The sequence below is a fragment of the Fulmarus glacialis genome, unplaced genomic scaffold (assembly GCF_000690835.1).
Source record: "Fulmarus glacialis isolate BGI_N327 unplaced genomic scaffold, ASM69083v1 scaffold44273, whole genome shotgun sequence".
Lineage (NCBI taxonomy): Eukaryota > Metazoa > Chordata > Aves > Procellariiformes > Procellariidae > Fulmarus > Fulmarus glacialis.
This window is the reverse complement of record NW_009204428.1, coordinates 1-13,223: the sequence shown is the minus strand read 5'-3', so window position 1 is coordinate 13,223 and position 13,223 is coordinate 1. Positions and strand designations below refer to the sequence as shown.

General features: G+C 43.0%; 1 protein-coding gene across 1 annotated transcript; it reads left to right on the top strand.

The window, feature by feature from the left end:
• Window positions 1-4,331: 4,331 nt before the first annotated feature.
• KIF3B (kinesin family member 3B) lies at window positions 4,332-11,280 on the top strand. The gene is made up of 8 exons (XM_009574990.1): window positions 4,332-5,772; window positions 6,346-6,447; window positions 7,135-7,257; window positions 7,369-7,487; window positions 7,719-7,832; window positions 8,517-8,622; window positions 8,832-9,010; window positions 9,261-11,280. The coding sequence occupies exons 1-8, from the start codon at window positions 4,390-4,392 to the stop codon at window positions 9,352-9,354; spliced, it is 2,220 nt and encodes a 739-aa protein (XP_009573285.1). The 5' UTR covers window positions 4,332-4,389; the 3' UTR covers window positions 9,355-11,280.
• Window positions 11,281-13,223: the final 1,943 nt, after the last annotated feature.

Sequence of the window (13,223 nt, the reverse complement as noted above, 5' to 3'; positions counted from 1 at the left end):
CCGGCAGCAGAAGGCACGTTGTGGAGCGCTGGCATGTGCCCAGCTCCAGCAGCGGCACCAGGGATGTCCTGTTCGTCAGGGAGGTGAGGAGAACAGCAACGGAAGAGACAGTTGGCTTATGAAGGAGTAAAAGACACAAGCAATTATGCCAAGACATTACGAACCCACAAATACTTGAAAGATTTAAACTGCAAGAAAGCAATAGAATTTTTAAAGTGGTACGTGGGGATGTGCAGAGAGACGTGAGGGAAGGGCTTAGGCAGCGTACTGAGAAAATCTTCCCGAGGTCTTTAAACTTAAGCCAGGAAGCAGAGAGGCCTCAGGACTTCAGCCTGCCAGAGGCAGACGGGGTGAGGGATATGTGCCCAGTAAAGCATGGCGTTCCTTGGGCACGGCCGGCCGAGCTCTCGGGTCCTGACTCCTGAAAGTTTTTAATGAGAAGCGGTTACCTCAGCTGACGCTCAGGTTGTGGCATTGCTTATTTTTTCAGGCACAACCTTATGTTAACTGCTTTGATTTCTGCCCACTCTCCCCTCTTGGTCATCTGGAGCACACCTTCGAATGCTTTCATCTTGACCTTAACCTTGACTCTTAGGTACCTGGCCCAGGTCGCTTTAGGCTGAACTAATTTCATGATCGAAGGCCCCTCCCCGTAGCAGAAGAGCGAGTGGCACTGTGGCCTTCCCAGCTCTTCTGGCCATCCTTGTCCGGCTGCTCTGGGCAGTTCAAACGTTGCTGTGGAGTTTCTGGGGAACACAAACACTGCCAACTCATTGGTTTTATTTTTCAGTTGCACACTGGGGTAAGTCTAAGAAGAAACATCATTTGTTATGCTTCCAGTAAACTTCACAGCAGTAGCTAAAATAATTGGAAATGATTCGTGATAGGTTGTTATGAAAATAGCCCAAATTAGGGGTAAAATAATTTATCTGTGACTATAAAAAGAGACTTGCAAGTGAAGTGGGGAAAGGTGTCAAAAGATTATCAACTTCACGTTGATGAGATATACCCAGAGGAACAGCAAATATGCAACATAATTTTTGTTCAATGTATACCTCTGCCAAAGCTGTCGCAGAGGGAACATGCTGGATATTTCACCTTTAACTTCCAGGTGAGCCTATGGACAGCAATGTATGCTCTTGTAAAAAAGCAGTCTATGTGAAGATTAACTTAATTCTGATCTTTTAACGTTAGTCAGCATCACTTACAAAGCAGCACTTCTCATCAAAATGGTATTTTGGATATTAATTATATAAAGTAAATCAAGGCTCTGCTTTTCAGAATTCATGCCTAATTTGAGCATTTGCCAATGTGAACATTCACTGTAATAATGCAGATAAATGAAGAATCGGTTGTTATGTGAACTTGCCCGAAAAAATTGTCTCTTGTGAACTTGAACTACAGGAATATCTCAGGAAGGTGTGGAAGGAGAAGTGTGCATTGGTATATACAATTACTCATGATGATTAGAGGGAGAGTTGCTTTTTATGCTTCTGCAAGACTTGTCCCCGTTTCACATATTCTTTCTCTATTGGTGTTCTAGAATACATGTTCCTTGTAAGGTCATCTTTATTTGGAGTTGTCAGTTAGGAGGGAAATGTTATTATTCAGCAGCAATCTACAGGAATTTGAATTCACTGTGCAGATTGCAAAGTGCTTCTTCTGGATGATTGTCCAGTTTGGTCAGTTCAATGCACGTTCCTCATCTTCCTCCTGGTAGCTACCACGCGCTTTCATGGGAATAGTGAGGACAAGGAGTTTCCCCTCAAAACCAAGGAAATTCCAAAGGCCATACTGAGGTTTCCGTACAATTCTTAAACTTGTTTATTCGTTACTCGTGTTATTCTTTGTAGTGCAGATTGACAGTCTCGATTTTGGACTAGAAATGTTCTGCTTCCTTTCTCAGTCCTCTAGCTCTGCTCCTGAAGTTCTCTTGACACCTTGTTTGAGAAGCTCTCCTGAAACATGCAATTACTGAGTAAAAAACAATTAGACAAAATCCATGGGTTGCTGCAGATCCAGCTGGTGGTGGAACAGTGAGAATGTCCTGAGGAGGCCAGACTGAACGCATGCCAGCGCTACCTGGGGTTTCTAGTGTCTATTAGTTTTACATTTAGTTCCAGTTGGCAGAAGGATCTCAGAGCTCTTCCTGAAAGATATTTTGGAAAAAAAAAAAGCTTATTAGAAATCATGTGGCATTCCACAAGCTGTGCCGTTTAGACCTTCTGTGTAAGGCTGTCACTTTACAGTAACACAGTCGTCTTGTTCTGTTTTAAATGGCAGCTCATTGTGCTAATGACTGAGGGATGCAACAGCGTTTCTTCCTCTCTACCCAGAGTCATGAAGAACTCGGATCTGTGAACTGGGTTTATGCAACATGAGTTTAGATTGATGCTGAATCTTGTAAACCTGATTCAGTTGGAACACCAGAGCAGCAGCGAGGAGTGTGTTTCAGTAGGTTAGTGTGCTTGGGCAGAGCTGGCTTTTCTGGGAAATCCCAATAAAAATATATTGCCAAAAGAAAAAATAATAGCATAGATCTGTGTGAACAGTTGTGCTTGAAATATCTAAAGCAAGTACGGTTGTCTTCAGTTTCCCCATAAAAACAGGTGCGCGAGTTCTAGCTGAGGAAGACACTAATGTTAGTTTGCAGGATCCTTTCACAGAGGGTAATCACATTACGGAAAGAGGAGGATGGGCTCAGAGGACTGAGTGCTTTATGAAATTCTTATAAGAAGTGATATGAAAGGAGCTTAAACTCACCCTCAAAAGCCTGAGAAGGACAAATCCTGGCAGGTGTCTACTTCACACCCTGATGTCCGCTGGTTGCTTGAGCATTAGACGAGGCATAATGTAGGTTACTCCACCTTTATAGCTTTCCCTTCTGCTCCCTGCTGAATGCGAGCGGGGAATGCTGGTCTCTAAGGTGCTGACAATACTTGTGCAAAAAATACAAATGCAAGATCAACATTGACTGGGATGTTTGGAAGTGGAACAGAAGGACGAGGAGTTCTGGGGCTGCGGGCGTGCCGAGAGTGGCTGTCCAGCGTCGGGGGCAGCGGCTGTGCTTCGCCTGGGTGCCCCCCGGGGCGAGCGCAGGACCAGAAGTGACTTTGAATGTTGGGGTGTGAAGGGCTGAATTTACAGGGCTGCAGCAGTGCCCTCGGTGGGGGCACAACACAGAACAGGCATCCTACGGCAGCACACACCGCGCCTCGCTGCAGTTAGGTGGTGGAAATATTCCTCTTCGTTGCCCACTGATTTCAGAGCCCACCTCACTGGGGTAATTCACTCCCCTTACTGGTTTGTTTTACCATATTTGCAAGCGTCGGAAGACTGTGCTACGTTTGGCTGCTTTAATGATTTCCTTTGTAGTGAGCTAGATTGCAAGACTGGGTGAAAACTTTCATGTTACAATTATTTTCACTTGATTCTTGGCAGAAAGGAAAGGTAACATCCGTTTTCCCAAGTGTGGAAATGCAGAATATTCAGGGGATGTGATGCCTGGAAATGGACAAACTATTTAATGATTTTATCTTGAATCCTTGCAGCTGCTGCAGCCCAATTAAAGATCTATTATTCTGCAAGGAGGCTTCTAGAAAGTGACTTTTAAAAGTGTAACGCACAAGAGGAAAAAAGTATTTGGGCGGCATTCCAGGGAACTGCTGTCATTTAAGAAAACCCAGGCATAAGTTTTAAACCTTCTGTGGCAGGATGGTCCTGATGACACATCACATCATATGTGAGGGGGTTGTAATATAAATGTCTCAAAAATATGAGAAGGCTTCGTCAATACATAGGAGGTGTAAGAAGAGGCAACTCTGAAAATACTGTATTTAAAATTTACAGTCTCTCTTGAATTTTGGTAGGTAGGTGAAGCACTTACAAAAGCACCTGACTGATTCCCTTTCAAGAGCCTGAGCAATATGGCAAGAGCAAGTCTGTACTAGATTTTCAAAATATGAGATTTAAAACAAAAAGCCTGACTGCAAAGAAAATCAATGGCAAAGTATTATATTATTTTTATAAATAGTTTAAGAACCATTATGATTATTTTTAAGGGTCAAGAAAAGGATCTCTACCAACTGTAAAGATGTGATTTGATGAAGATTTTTTGCAGCAGAGCTTGTAGAAATGATACCGTTTGATGGACAGGCTTTGGTAAAATAATACTGTCTCAGTTCAGGCCTACATTATTTTTATTCTTCAAAATCCCTTGCAACTTAATGAATGCAAAAAGCTGCTCGAATAATGAGTCGAATCTTTGGCTTTGTGAAAAATTGTCACCTGCAGAAAACTGCCTTCACATATTCCTGCTTTGTTTCTGTTTTAGGTTTCTAGCACGGGATCACCCATCGATCAGATCATACCAGCCACAGACCTGCCGTCATGTCTAAGTTAAAGAGCTCTGAGTCTGTTAGGGTGGTGGTACGATGCCGGCCAATGAATAGCAAAGAGAAGACAGCTTCGTATGAAAAAGTTGTTAACGTGGATGTCAAGTTAGGACAGGTCTCAGTGAAGAATCCGCGGGGAACATCTCATGAACTGCCTAAAACTTTCACCTTTGATGCTGTGTATGACTGGAATTCCAAACAGGTTGAACTCTATGATGAGACCTTCAGACCTCTCGTGGACTCTGTTCTGCAAGGGTTTAATGGGACAATCTTTGCATATGGGCAGACTGGGACAGGGAAAACATATACGATGGAAGGGGTGCGTGGTGATCCTGAAAAAAGAGGGGTTATCCCCAATTCATTCGACCACATCTTCACCCACATCTCTAGGTCTCAAAATCAGCAATACCTAGTTAGAGCTTCTTATTTGGAAATATACCAAGAAGAAATCAGAGACTTGTTATCAAAGGATCAGTCCAAGCGGCTGGAGTTAAAGGAGAGACCAGACACAGGTGTCTATGTCAAGGATTTGTCCTCCTTTGTTACGAAAAGCGTCAAGGAGATAGAGCACGTCATGAACGTGGGAAACCAAAATCGCTCAGTTGGTGCCACCAACATGAATGAACACAGCTCTCGATCTCATGCCATTTTTGTGATCACTATCGAATGCAGCGAGTTAGGACTTGATGGAGAGAATCACATCCGTGTTGGGAAACTCAACCTGGTAGACCTTGCAGGCAGCGAGCGGCAAGCTAAGACTGGAGCACAGGGGGAAAGGTTAAAGGAAGCTACTAAAATCAATCTCTCTCTTTCAGCTTTGGGCAACGTTATCTCTGCCCTAGTAGATGGCAAAAGCACACACATTCCATACCGGGACTCAAAGCTGACTAGGTTACTTCAAGACTCGTTAGGTGGCAATGCCAAAACTGTGATGGTGGCCAATATAGGCCCTGCCTCTTACAACGTAGAGGAGACTCTGACAACACTGAGATATGCCAATCGTGCCAAAAACATCAAGAACAAGCCGCGAGTGAATGAGGATCCTAAGGATGCTCTGCTACGAGAGTTCCAGGAAGAGATTGCTCGACTCAAGGCACAGTTGGAAAAACGGTCTATTGGCAAAAGAAAGAGGAGGGAAAGGAGGAGAGATGGTGGGGAAGAGGAGGAGGACACTGAAGAGGGTGAGGATGAAGGAGATGACAAAGATGACTATTGGAGGGAGCAACAAGAAAAGCTGGAGATTGAGAAGAAAGCTATAGTTGAGGATCACAGCTTGGTAGCAGAAGAAAAGATGAGACTGCTGAAAGAGAAGGAGAAGAAAATGGAGGACCTGAGGCGAGAGAAGGAAGCAACAGAAATGTTGAGTGCTAAAATCAAGGTAGAATTCTTCCTTGTCATACTTTTTGAAAGCAATTTATTTAGTCTGTGGGGAAAATAGAGGGTTTCCGAATTGGAAAAGTATTTCACAAGAAGTTTTCAGGTTAGTGATTTGTGTTTAGATTGGAAGATTTTAAAATAAACTATTTCTAGACAGAAGTTGAAATTTCCACCATTAATTATATATCAATATTCATGAGTTGTTTCATTGTTCTTATGTGCTGATCTTGTAGGATCTTAAGCAATCAGCACAATAAAATGTGATGATACATCTCTTCACAAGCTGTGGCACAAAAAACGCTTCATTCTGTCACAGATGATTAAGAAGTTTTTTACAGGAGCACACACATCTTGGTTCTCCAGCTTTGCCACACATTGCAGCAATGCGTAATTCTAAGCAAGTTACTGTTTCATTAATCCCAGTTTTATAGGAATTTTAAGAAATAGTAATTTTTGTAGCAGCTGACTTGAAAGAGAAATAAGGGAGCTGCCCTGAAGAAGTTGTATCTATATGAGAGAAAGTTACATTCTGTGGTCACTGGGAGAAACTTATGACCTTGGTTTTTCCTTTCAGGCAATGGAAAGCAAGCTTCTGGTGGGAGGGAAAAATATTGTGGATCACACAAACGAACAGCAGAAAATCCTGGAACAGAAACGACAGGAAATTGCAGAACAGGTACAAGGAAGAACATTTGTTATTTTGTATAAAAAGCCTAGCTGCAGAACTTTTATAAAATGTTGTGTCGGGAGAAACTATAAGAAAATTTCCCCAGGGTTAACCCTAAAATTGGTTTAATGGCAATCATTAATCTCAAAAGAAGGGGGAAGGGCTTGTGTCCTATTTGTCAGTGTATGAAATATGTAAAGAAAGTTTATAACAGTTTTCTCCCAGCTTTTCACGTTAAACATTTATGTCCTGTCTTGATTGGAGCTGTCTGTAAGTGAAGAAATAATTGTGTGACAGTTCAGAGGGTGACAGTTCAGCCATTAGCTCAAGGGGGGGATGTTTACTGTGTGATAAAAGTTTATTTTCTGTTATGCATTTTCTGTTGGTGATTCTTTAAGTGCAATGGCTAGTATGAATTGATAAAAAGAAAAAAAAAAGAATTGAAACCTGACATTTGATTCCTTTAATTGAAGCTTGAGCACTTATTCACACTATCTGATTTTAGTGGCAAAATAAAGACACAGAAGAGTTAATGCTTCTGGTATTTCTAAGGCAAGAGGTAGGAAAAACTAGAAGCTAAAGCAAAAGCCCTGGAACCCAGGGAAGTAAAAACATCCTGAGCATTGGTTTCATGTATGTCAGCCTGGAGGTGGCAATGTAATTGCGGTCTTTAATATTGTATGTCACCTTCTTCAGAAACGTCGGGAGCGAGAGATCCAGCAACAAATGGAAAGTCGGGACGAGGAAACACTAGAGCTGAAGGAGACCTATAGTTCTCTTCAGCAAGAGGTGGACATAAAGACCAAAAAACTCAAAAAGGTAAAAAGAAAATGATTCCATGTCTAGTGGTTTAGGAATAAAATCAACTTGTGCGTGAAAGTGAAAGGTATATTGGCAAGTTATGACTTTGGCTCTTGTTGTCTGTTCCAGTTATTTTCCAAGCTGCAAGCTGTGAAGGCAGAGATCCATGATCTCCAAGAAGAGCACATCAAGGAGCGCCAGGAACTGGAACAGACCCAGAATGAACTTACCAGGGAACTAAAGCTAAAGTAAGTCCCATTATTTCATTGCCTGCTATTAACTGTAACAGAGATGGTTTCTTTGGGTGGGGAGTGGAGGGACTGCATTGCACATGCTTGTGGAACAGGATGGAAAAATGAGAAAACGAAAACATTCGTCCTTTTCCACAGCTGTATTAAGTCAGTGGGAGAGGAGCAGTGGAGAAAGTCATCTGCTAATTATGTTTCTTGTGTATTTCCCATTTTTGTGGTTGCATGTAGGCACCTGATTATTGAAAATTTTATTCCCTTGGAAGAAAAGAATAAGATCATGAACAGATCATTCTTTGATGAAGAGGAAGACCAGTGGAAACTGCATCCCATAACCCGTCTGGAGTGAGTGTACTTTCAATCTTTTCTTGGGATGGAATTACAGGTCACAGAAAACCCTATAGTTGTCAAGAACAAGGTACCCCAAAAGAGGGATTGAATTGGGGATTTAAACTGGCCCTCCAGAGTTCGTAGCTTCTTGCTGCACAATAAAATAAAAAAATTTATTCTTCTTAGTATGTTGAATAAAATAGGAATGTACAGTTAGGAAAATTCTTGGAAGATTAGGATTATTCTTCTAGATGAGCCCAATAATTATATGTAAAATATATGTAATAGTGCATTCACCATTAAAATAGCAGTAAATTCCTATCACATTTCTTTCCTGTTTTAGATAGAAAAGCTCTCATAATAATAATAATAATAATTATTATTATGGTTAGATCCTGACTCTTTAGAAAGTTCTCTACAGCAAATTTAGAAAGTTGGGTGCAGCTGAGTCCATCTGTGGTCTGTACACTAAAAATACGTAGAAATCCTCCCCTTTGTGCAGGGAACAGATGACACAGGATAACTCTCTTACCACATTGTCTCTGACTATAGAGAGCTGTTCCTGCAAATGCAGCCTAGGTAGTTTCTGCTCTCTTGAAACGTATTTCTGTGTGGAATTTGCAGATGTTTTAGCTCATAAACTCCAAGAGGAGTCTTTGGTTTTGGTGTATAATAGACTGAGTATCCATTTTTCTCTAGTAACCAGCAGATGATGAAAAGACCGGTATCTGCTGTAGGGTACAAAAGGCCACTGAGCCAACATGCCAGGACGTCCATGATGATTCGTCCAGAGGCTCGGTACAGGGTAAGCCCAGATGTGGTTACAACTTTCATGTGTTCACCCTCCTGATCAGGGGAATGTGAATTTCAGAGGATTGTTAGTTCTTCTATGGGATGTAAATTTTTACGGTGTCCTGCATACGTTTATAAAGTACTTCAGAATAAGCTTCTGGAGGGAAAAGAAACAATTTGTACGAAGAAGTGCAGACTTTGATTTTGCTATTACTGTCTCAGGCAGAGAACATCGTATTACTGGAACTTGACATGCCCAGCCGAACAACGAGAGACTATGAAGGTCCAGCCATTGCTCCCAAAGTTCAGGCGGCTCTAGAAGCTGCTCTGCAAGATGAAGATGAGATACAGGTGGACGCTTCAACCTTTGAGAGCACTTCAAATAAAAAATCAAAACCCAGGTGAGTTGGACTTTTAGTGAGGTACAAGTACAGTAGAGGTACAAGTACAGTTGCTATTTGTCAGTGGAGTTAAGGCGAGCTTAGCTGTAAAGCAGAGAGAGAGAGAAAGGAACATAGGACAGAAGTGAAAGCTGAGACTGATCAGAGAATAAATCCAATTAAAAATGCAGCTTTCGGAAGATTAATTTTGGTGAGTAACAGGTGACATTGTTGGGGCTTTTTGTTTATTTTTTCATTTTTACTTCTTCAGGCCTAAAACTGGAAGGAAATCAGGGGGATCCTCTTCAGCAGGCACCCATAGTTCTCAGCTCTACCCACAGTCCCGAGGGCTGGTTCCAAAGTAAAACCAGCAGTTCCTCTCCAGGGCGCGAACAGCCTTTGCCTTCTGAGAGCAGAGACAAGTAAAAACCTGCAGAGAGAACTCCCAGCCAGACTCCAGCCCCTTCCCCTGGAGATGGCCTCTTTGCTGTTTAACTGACTTGTGCCAGTCCAGGTGCACTGAGCCACAGGAAGATACGTGCTTGCAATTCAGCATTTGGCCTCTGTGGGAAACAGATTTTAGTTAGGAAATCAGAAATGCATGAGGTACGTTTAAGTGTGTTAGAAGCAATGGGAAGCATGGGGATCACCTCGCAGCATCACCGTCTCTCCTTCTGCACTAGCCCTTTTGCTGCACTGGGCTTTTTTGCTGTTGGGCAATAAGAAGACAGAGTTGAAAATCATCTCAACAGAACACCGTTCCAGAGCTCCATAGCGAGAACCAAATGAGGTTAAAAAGCAGAGGACCTGTTCAAACTTGGCTAGGTGCATAGTTTTTCCTCTTCCTGCTTGAAAGACTGACGTCATCATTTGGGGTTAAGAATTTGGTCTGAACAGGCAGGATGGCAGCAGTCAGCATGTACTCACCACGAGATAGCTGTGCCTCCCTTTAGGGCTGTAGGACAAAAAAGGGGTCTTGAAAGCAACTTTGCGCTCTCTAGAAAGGAAGCAATAGAAACTGAAGTCCTTTCCTTGTTTACAGGCTTAAGTAAGAGCTTCTCTAAACTGACCTCCTACAGACCTCACCCCTACCAACAGGAACCACCTTGTCAAAGAATACATCTGCATACCAGTGCCAGCTCCACAGCTTTCCTCTCTCTTGCCTCCATTTTTACCCCTGGCATTTCAAACCAGTGTCCATACTAAGACTAAACTGTGGGGTGGTGTACAGCCATTTCCTCACATCTCCCACTGTTCACGGGAAATGTGGCGTTGGCTCAGAGCTATCTTCCTGGCAGGCTCACAGGGCTGACTCTGCTCTCCCCTGTAAGCAGAGGGCAGAGCACTGTCATGTGGAGCTGCCCTTGAGCATACTCTTCTTGTAAGTATGGTCCCTTCCCTTCATGTCTAAGGAGGTTCAGCATTCGGTACCTTTTGTGCCTCACCAGTTCCGTGTTAGAAGCTTTCCCTTTGCACCTCCCAGCCCATGCAGAGCCTGCTGGGAGTGAAAGCACATGTAACCGAGTCTGGGTAATGGAATCTGGTATTAATTCCAGGGGTTTTATTTTGAAAACAAGGGAGGAAGAACTCCTGCTTTTGACGGTCTCTTTGCAAAGCTGCCCTATGACTAAAGCAGGCTGCTGTAATGCTGCAGGCTCGTGGGGCAGGTAGAGGGAGGTGGAACTGCCGCGCTAAGGACAGAGTAAGGTGTCCCTGTCTAGTGTCTCACAGCTCATTCGTAAGTTTTAGTTCACTGTATATTGAGACTTGGGATGTTACTTTTTCTGCTGTTGGCTGTCATCCTATGAATGTTTTTACCTATTTCCTCTCCCTCACTGATGACTTCCTCCAGACTGACATGTGTGAGTGTATGAGGACTTGCCTGGTTTTAGAAATGCTCTGATATGTGGACTCTGCCTTGTGTGCTCGTTAAGTGTCTGCTGAGTGACTTCACCCAGGCTGGAGAACTCCATTCTGTCTGACCCCCATGAGCAGAAGGAACCGAACACTCGGCACAGCTCACCTCTGCATCTTGCGGGCACGGTGCCTCGGTGAGCCAGCTGCCCAGCTGGGCCCGGCTAAATGCTAACTCGGCTGCTTTGATTCCTGGAGTGCTTTTCTGGACCACAAGATTATTATATATATACACATATATGCATATATATATATTAGTTTTGGTGGAGGAAAGAGGAGTTTGTTGTAATTGAGAGAGCAGGCATCTGACAAATTTCTTGCAACCTGAACGTGGAAACCTGGCATAATCTTCTTTTTTATAAAGCACTGTTTATGTACGGAGAGCCTTTTAATTGGCTCTTGCTGCATAATATAATGTCACCTTCTCTTCCCTCTCCTCCCTTTTTCTCTCTAGCACATAATCTTCTGTACTTTGACATTTTAAAATATGATTGTATGGTGTAAGTGCTCAGAGAATTGAAATGAAACAAGGGGGGGGTCTAAAACCTGAAATAGCAAGAAAATATATATGCATAGCAATGTACACGTTTTACGTGAATATGCATACACAGACACGTCTGTGTCTGCACATGCGCACACTTCCTCAGTCACTACTATTCCATAGGGAATTCTGTATTAAACTCGTATGCTGGAAACTCCCCTTGTGGCAGGACCGGTACAGTGGAAATCGCAGTGCAAACCCAAACTGTTCTCGTTTTAGTGTTGATAAGCTAGCTGGTTAATATGTCAGAAAGGCTCTGCTTTTAATTCTGTAGAAATTCATTAGCAAGGTGAAAGAAATTTAATAGGGTGGAAAAAGAATAAAACTGCATATTTAGTCATTGTATTTAAATCGGAGCTGTAGTTGGAAATTTGGTTAGCATATTCATGGGCAATCTCAGATTGTTACAGAAGCTTTTAGATTCTCATTCCGATGGACGTACCCTCGACCAGATACTCAGTGGCACTGATATTAAGGTAAACTACATTGTCTTAAGCTGTACAAAAGTACTGAGCTCTGGGTTGAGGTTTTTAAGAAACATTCCTGCCGAGTTTGCCCCTCTCTGGGTGTTATCTGAACCATCTGGGCTTCCTGCAGGTTAATGGCCAAAGACAGGAAATCCAGCGGACTCCTGGAAGAGGCCCTCGGACAGTGTGTGCGGTCACAGTTTCTTCATAGGAATGTTTAACATCCTCCTCGTCTTTGCTCTGATCTGTATAATGGGATCTTTTTTTAAAAAGTGGCATGCAGCGGAAGTCAGCCCTTGGTTCTGGGAGCAAGCACCACCTGACACTAAAGCATAGGAATTAAAGCACTTTCTTAAAATCTGTAACAGAGGTCTAGCACCTTTTTTAAAATATTTGCATGCTGCTTGAATCCTCTAAAATACATACCTCTGTCATGGCATCTTGGGCTACGCTAATGCATTGTACAGATCAGATCAGACTTGTGTTCAGTATTTTTTTTAGGTGTAGTAAGTCTGCCTTCACTGAACATAGAGTGCTTGCCGAGTTTCAGCGAGACACCTGCAAACCTGGATCTGTCCTCCCGTCTGTCTGTAATGGTTAACGTGCACCAGGCTTTAAACAGTTCAGTGTGACTCCCGTGGGTCTGTTTCTGCTGTGTTAAAACACAAATTGGAAAAGGTAACCTGCAAAAGCCATAATTAGATGCGGAGATGGAACTGAAATGAGAACACCGATCCTGCCTGCGCTGCACTGTGCAGCGGTGGGTTTAACTCTCTGTGGTCCAGGCGCTTACTACCTTCTTCAGTCCCCTTTCCTTTTGAAACGAAGTGCCCGAGGGTCTCCCTGCGGGCACAGCTGTCCGTATGAGAACACAGCTCCTTGGAGATACGCTCATCTCCACCTTCTCTTAGGTGATCTGTAGACAAAGAGAACCTGTCAATAGTTCTGTCCATAGTTTTACAGCTTATATTTATTTGTATCATCTCTTTTGTCTAGGAATGTAAAGTGATCCTAAAATACGTGTAATAAAGTCAGTAAGATTTATTGCATCTATCAAAACGTGCCCGTGTTTCATTCTTGAATTGTAAGTAATGGCAGGGGTCACTGACTTCACGTTTTACAAAGCCTTATGTTATTTTTCTTCAAAACCAGAAGTCTCTGGGCAAACTAAATTATTATTAAGCGGTAAAATTAAGTAAGACTAGAGCTGCCTAACGTCGTTGACGTCTGGCACCGCCTGCAGGGACCCCGGCGCGGGGTGAGCCCGGCGGCCTGCGCTCCCCGGAGCTCCTCACGAGGGAAGCGACGGGGG